At 48.4% G+C, this 7412-nt stretch overlaps 1 protein-coding gene across 1 annotated transcript; it reads right to left on the bottom strand.

Annotated features, from left to right (window-relative positions):
* Nucleotides 1–2120: 2120 nt before the first annotated feature.
* Nucleotides 2121–2845, bottom strand: PtA15_2A199 (uncharacterized protein; the record flags this gene model as incomplete). Its single annotated transcript, XM_053166194.1, has 3 exons — nt 2121–2213; nt 2585–2737; nt 2816–2845. The coding sequence occupies 3 exons, from the start codon at nt 2843–2845 to the stop codon at nt 2121–2123; spliced, it is 276 nt and encodes a 91-aa protein (XP_053017441.1).
* Nucleotides 2846–7412: the final 4567 nt, after the last annotated feature.

The following is a 7412-nucleotide window of genomic DNA, read 5'->3' as shown; positions in this document are numbered from 1 at the left end:
GAGGCTGATAAATAGAATGTTGGTGCTCCTGCCACAGAGAAAAAGAACATGGGAATGTGAATATTGCTGGTAATGATGGGAGGGCAAGAATTGATGATAATGGGATTGTTGAGAATGAAGAGAGTGTAAAAGTTGATGATGATGGGATTTTCAAGCATATATGATGAGGGGAATTATGTAGCTGTTATGATTACTGAATTCATGCAGATCAATTATCAGTTTAACATTGCTTGAATGGAAATGGTGTCTGTAAGAGTCCGTTTGAGCAATCTGCTTGAACGGGCTGGATTATTGATGTGTGATAAGAGTCCATTCAAGCAATATGGTTGAGCGGACTTGGTGAAATTTGATCACCAAGTCCGCTTGATGAGTCTGCTTGAACAGACTTGACAACGTTGTGGAACTACTCTGAGGGAAGAATAGAGCTTGAGAGGGATTTGGTGCTTGAAGGGCTGCCTCTCAGGGGAACAAGAAAAAGAATATAAGAGTATGGACTCTTAAGGAAAGGTGTGGCTATGAAGTATTCTTGAGGTATGTCTAAGGGTTTACTTTCTACTAATCTAATAGCAAGGTAAAGGTAATGTAAAGTCTGTCCAACCTGATATATTTGGCATAGACTTATCAAGCTTGTCCACTCTGATTTAATGGCATAAGCTAGGCTAGTGAATGGTGACCAGTGATCTGGATTGCTGGGACAGGATCTGATGGGGAACAAAAGGTAGGGCCAAAGAGGGCAGACTATATACAAAATATTATGGGGCTGAGTTGTGGTTGGAAGAAAAGATGAAACAGTGAAAATTCTCAATCAAGGGGCTGAGGCTGAAACTGCTATGGGGATGGAGAGTTCTGGAATGAGGCTGAAATGTGGAGAGACAATGAAACATCAGAAGAAAGGGATTACATGTCATATGAGTGGCTGAAAAGGGAAGGGCTGAAACCAAAGGGGACAAGGGTTAACCAAGATGGGATCTCCATGGTTATTACATGTGTGGCTAATGCCAAGATGGGGTTGTTATGCTGGATTGGGAAGAGAGAAAAAGATGATGAATATCCAGGGTCTTTCCTAATAGTCTGGCTCTGTCTGATGGGTGACTTTCTCCCACTTGTGCCTAGCTGGGTGCTTGAGGATTATTGAGTTGGTGTAGGTGGGTATCCAGAAGGTGGGGAAAAAGTGTGAAGAGAGAATGGGGGGCCTGTTGATGGGTATGAGCTGTCCTGGCCTTGATCCTTAAGGGAGGTGGGTGCTTGAGTATTCCAGAGAGGGTTATATTGAGGGGAAAAGACTTTGATTTTGGTGCCATATTCAGGATTGGCTTACCACAACGTGACTCTGGAGTCTGCTTCAATGGAGTCGCTGGTCTGTCCAAGCAGAAGAGAAAACTCTCTTACCATTAAATCCTTTCAGAGAGTCGCACCAGGATAAGGTTCCAATCCGGTGCCCCGGAGCCGGATATCACCCATCCTGCACCCTGACCCTGGTCTTATCCGGAATCCGGCCGGATTTTCCCGGATCTGAAACCAAGGGGCATATTCCAAAAAAAGTGCCAATTTGATCAGGTATGCCGGGGATTCCCCGGTAGACTTCCCAATTCATGCGGTTTTGACGGGTATTCCCCGAGAAAAGACCCTATTTTTGGGTGTTTTCTGAGGTTTACCCGCATAAATATTGCTTTTGGAGCGCTTTTCACTATCCGGCCGGATTCCAGATCTCTCAAGCTCAATCCCAAACCCTGATCTGGCCTGCGGGGTTTTTGTATTTCTCCGGATCTGCGGGGTCCGGATCGGAACCTTACACCAGGAGTCTGTTCAAGCAGAGTCAATTCAGAGGGAACGGACTCTGCAAGACTCTGCATTGAACGGACGCAGTTAATACAAAAAAGTATTGACGCCGGCGTTACTTGCATACCAACGCCGGCGTTACTCGCATGGAAAGTATTTGTACTGGTTTGTTTGGCCCCCAGAGGCCATTTCTTTAGTTATATGTAGATGATGAGAGCATAGCGACAGACTCAAATGGTGATAATTACAGTGTCATAACCAATATTAGTCCTTTTGGGAGTGATGTGCAATTCCTCAAGCATTTGGCTGTCAGGGATTTGTCAGATCAGTTGGTACGGTGCCTAATTTTGGGCTGGCGAGGTGAGATGGGGAGAGCTGATTGGAATGACCAAAGGAGCAGGGAAGAGACGGTCTTTGGGAGATGGGATATGTGTCTTGCAAAGACAAGAGGATCAGCTTGAAGCTACACAAAGGCTTTCTCAAATGAACATAAACGGGGGCCTCCACCCGCCCATGTTGTCGCCCAATGAGACAAAATCAATGATGTGGTGGCTTCTCTGGCAGTGCTACTATGCCCAGGGGTCTGTTTGCCCTGTTGAGTATTCAGGGATTCATCCGTAAAAACAATTGGGGGGTCAGAAGTCAGCAGCGCACTCCGCTTCAAGGTTGAGATGCGACCGAAAGCACTATTGGTGAACTTGGGTTCCTTTGTGATGAGGTCTTCTTGGTGGGAAAAAAGATGTTTCAAAGACATGTGCAAAGTAGTAAATTTTTCAAAAAAAAAAAAAAATGTTGGCCGACTCACCAATTGGCTCCTTACAGAGGATGTAGGACGGGATGGTTTGTTATCATCATTTAAGCTCAGACGAGAGGCCTTGGTATCACCTTGTCTGCTGGTATTGCGGATCGGTGTGGCGGACTGGAAAGTAGGTTGGGTCCAGGACAATTTACGTGCCGCCTGGACAAATAAAAGCACCCAATAATACTTTAGATAAGGGCTTTAATGGCTGACTGGCTAGGAAAATGGTCCTCTTACCCGCTGCAAAACATGGTAGTTGTACCTCATGGTCCTGTAAACTGAAGCAAAATCATCAGTAAGCTGTACACAGGTCGGTTGAAGCCACCAAGACCAGCCAAGATGTGGGCCTGGAATTTGGAGAGTCCACAGACACCTGCTGACCACCCACCTTCTGATTGGAAAAAAGAGTGGTAAGGCTGCGGGGGTCATGATGCGCGAGTTTAGGAAAATCTAAACCAGTTGTGCCAAGGGAGTGCTCAGGTGTATGTGATTTGTTGGGTTGGCCTGGTTGCTTGTCTGATACAGGCACAGATGAGCAGTATGGGTTGAGGATACTGGGTCTGTAGGAGTGAGGGGCGTGGGAGGGCGTGGCGGAAGTGATGAATAGCTGTGGCGGGGGACAAAAACAGGGGTGGTGAAGTTAGTGTTGTGTGGTATTGACTTGGAACAAGGGGAGGAGACATATGTTTGGTATTTTGATGGACAAAAAGGATGCATTGGGTGGTTGGTGGTGTTATGGTTTTGCAGGAGGGTTAGGCAGGGGATAAACCAAGGCTGTTGGTGGTGGCTGAACCCTTCTGTTGAGCCGTTACATAGTGAGGGGTCTGTTGTGTGAAGGACAACAGGTGGTGTCACCAAGTCTGTGTCGTGCGTCTGTTGACGTGAGAAAGAGTTTGAGGAGGGTGGCATATATAAAGATGGGTGGAGGATGAGGACAAGAGCCAGGGGATCCGGTTTTGTCCTACCCCCTCCCTGAAGCTGCCCTAATCAATTGATTAGGCCCCCCTTGATTTCCAATTTGACCAGCCCACTTTTGCTTGTTGCTGCGGCACAAGCTGGAGGGTCAATCCAAGGTGCCCTCCAGGGTATTTGGGGATTATTTTCAACTTGTAATATGTCTTTTGCTAATGAACATAGGCAAAACCCATGAACTTGCCTTCTGTGATTCTGTGGATTTAACAAACTTGGATATAATATTCATTAGTTAATTTTGTAGTTTATGAATACGGACTTACTTTGCGCACTGCAAAAAACACTTCGCGCACTGCACAGTGCGCGGATTCCCAAACACTTTGCGCACTGCAGGTAAAATACGCAACTATTTGAAGATTTTTTTTGACCAATCAATAGACAGGATTCCCATTGGCCTCTCTTAATTTTTTAGGAGTTTTTTGAAGCATTCTTCTACGGACTTACTTCGCGCACTGCGGAAAACTCTTTGCGCACTGTGGGGGTCGTCGTCTCAACGTCCAGCCCCCAGTGCGCGCTTCTGCCACGGCTCTTTGCGCACTGCATTTTCCGCCAAAAAAACGGCTTGCATTTCTTGAGATATTTTTTGATGAATCAATAGAATGGCTTTTTATGATCCCCCTAAAAAATAATCAAGTCATTTAGGGGTCTCCTTGAGCCTAGAGAAAATCCCACTTTCTTAAATCCACAGAATTCTAGACCTGCAGATCTAAGTTTTGGGGTGTTTTTTTCTCACAAAATGGGGCAAAAATGCCCCATTCTTCTCACTAGGCACATTGAATATCCCCAAAGGCTCGAAGGCCCTATGGATGACCCTCCAGCTGTGCCGGAGCAACGAGCAAAAGAGGGCCGGTTGGTAAACTAGCCAGGGAGGGCCTAACCAAGCAGTTAGGGGGCTCCCTGTTGCGGGGGACGCAAGATGAAAACCAAAGTTCACGGCTGACAAGCCAGTGACACTTTGTGAGTGAGAGAAATATGGTTTGAATTCACTAGGGAAGAAAACTACAACAGTAATCTTGGGTGGACTAAATACAAGATTGCTGGAGTTTTGATTGAAGCATAAAGCCTGATACATATAAGCATATATGTGTCTCAACACTCCCAGGGAGGGGGCGGACGAAGCCGAATCCCCTGTGGATCAATGAATCCCAACTCCCCTTCCTTATATACACCACGGGCCATCGCGGACGTTGATCGGACATGTATATGGACATGTTTGCGGATGTCCAGCTCTGGCGCTACAGGAAACATCCGCTGGATGCCACTTGCATTGCGCGATGGCGGACGTCCCGCCAGAATGCATCTGCTGGATGGAATGCAAACATCCACCGGATATCAGCCACTATCACCAGGTTGGAAAAAAATGTAGGAAATCCATGCATGCCCTGGTGTATTCTCTCACTTGCGTTCATCGCGGGTGGACATGGAGTTGAGTGGGTAGGTGGGAACAGGTTCGGGGGGTGTGGAGGGGGCGGGGGAAAGGACATGGCCTGAGTGGGGCTCAAACACCAACCTGCTTGCCCGGGGTTTGCGCTTGCAGGTCGCAGTACGAGGTGGGCGCACAACCAACTGCGACATCATGCCTTTAATGCAAGGTCTCTAAACAAAATCTATATAGGGTCAAGTTTGCAACGGCAGACCCTCTTGCCACCCAACAGGCAGCTGAACATCTTGGACTGTTGAAATCTAGACAGTACAAGATGCAGCCATTGGAGACTTGTTCCAATGGTTGAATTGATAAATTCCTTTGGTCACTCCAGCTTGGGTGTCCAATGGATAGTGAGTTATGGTGTCCATCAGACACTCTTGATCAAGAGTGTCTGATGGACAGTGGTTTTTTGTGTCCATCAGACACTCTGGCTGGAGTGTCCGATGGATGCTGAGATTCGTGGAACATCAAGATGTCCATTGGACAATCTCACTTGGGAGTGTCCGCTGGACGGTGTTTTTTGATGTCCAGTGGACATTTCCGAGTGCTGAGCATCACTTGGACGCTTCCAGAAGCGTCCAAGTGATGCTCAGTGCCCCTCGCGTCCGCTGGATGCCCTCCGAACATCCTCTGGACATATCTCAGTGAGAAACGTCCGCGGGATGCAGGGCATTTCCAGGAATGCGCCCCGTGGTGTATGTATTTACCCACAGGCACCATCTAACTGCACCGCCCGCTTACCCAGACCACGGCCACGCCACCCTCCTCCTATTGTAACTGCCCCGGTGGCGCCCCTATCCTCGATGCACCAGCGGTCGTCGCCACGGGGCACAATGACTGGCCTGAGTCAGGCCAGTCATTGCAGCACTACACATGCGAATGACCGGTCTGAGGCTAGCTTAACTAAGCCTCTCAAACAGAGGGTCCGGGGGACCCCGCCCGGAGGGCTCTCCGTAGGAGAAGCTTATGAATAATGTCTGCAAGCTGGCAGACAAAGGAAGGATTTTCAATCCTAAAAACACAAAAAACACAATTTAAAATTCACCAAAATATGTACAAGAAAAACTGAAAAGACAGTTTTCTTGGCAGTACTGATGGGCACCCTCCCCCAAGTTTTTGAGGCATAAACTCCAAAACTGATTGAAGGAATCCGTTTTGGAGGTCAAAGGAATCCTGGACAATATTTCATTGCACTGAAGATCCAACTTTGGATTTTCTGATAATATGCACAACTGAATATCCTATCTGCAACAATTGGGTGGCTACAGGTGTAGGATCTGCAGATATCTGCAGGCTTGTGAATACAATATCCACAAGGCATGATGGTTGTAATTCCTTGGTTTACATTTCTTTGTGTTTTTTTTCTTTTTAAAACATTAGTACAGAAAAAATGATAAGGATTGAGGAGATGAGACCAGCGCCATTTGAAAGCTGAGATTGAGAAGTGTAATTTGGCTCTGGGGCAGGTCCACAGGAGCTGAGGGGGAGGCTGGGTGATGCTAAGTATTTTTCCTCCAGCCATTGGTGATTTCTTTCTCAGCCAAAATTTTGACTTTGTGCACAAGTCCCTCCCTGCGGGAGGGGCCGCTTCGCGGCCAGCCACAGCAAGCCTCCCACCAGGGGGGACTTGTGTCAAGTTAGGGTCTGAGGGGCCTTGGTATCCATCCCTAAGACCGGTCATCGCAGCTCATCGAGTGGACTGAGACCCGATGACTGGCACAAGCCAGTCATCGAGTGGGTACACAACCCTACCTGCCGGCACACACCGGCCATTGAGAGGGTAAACAACCCACTCGATGACCGGCACACGCCAGTCATCGAGTGGACTGAGACCCGATGACTGGCACAAGCCAGTCATCGAGTGGGTCTCAATACACTCAATGACCAGCACACGCCGGTTATCGAGTGGGTATACAACCCTCTTGATGCCAGCACACACCAGTCATCGAGTGGGTACACAACCCACTCGATGACCGGCACACGCCAGTCATCGAGTGGAATGTGACCCAATGACTGGCACAAGCCAGTCATGGAGTATGTACACAACCCTCTCGATGCCGGCACACACCGGCCATCGAGAGGGTAAACAACCCACTCGATGACCGGCACACGCCAGTCATCAAGTGGACTGAGACCCGATGACTGGCACAATGTGTACCCAGCGATGACCGGCATTGGTCTTCCAGCCATCCCTCAGGCCAGTCATCACAGCACTACACATGCGAATGACCGGTCTGAGGGGCCTTGGTCTTCCATCCATCCCTAAGACCGGTCATCGCAGAGCTATACATGCGGATGACCGGCCTTCCTCAGGCCGGTTATTGCAAAACTACACGTGCGGATGATCCGCCTCGGTCGTCCCTCAATCCCTCAGGCCGGTCATCTGCACGTGTAGTTCTGTGATGAGCGGCCTGCAGAAGGCCGGTCATCCGCATG

This window comes from Puccinia triticina, chromosome 2A (genome assembly GCF_026914185.1).
Source record: "Puccinia triticina chromosome 2A, complete sequence".
NCBI lineage: Eukaryota > Fungi > Basidiomycota > Pucciniomycetes > Pucciniales > Pucciniaceae > Puccinia > Puccinia triticina.
This window is presented reverse-complemented; position numbering and strand designations above follow the sequence as displayed.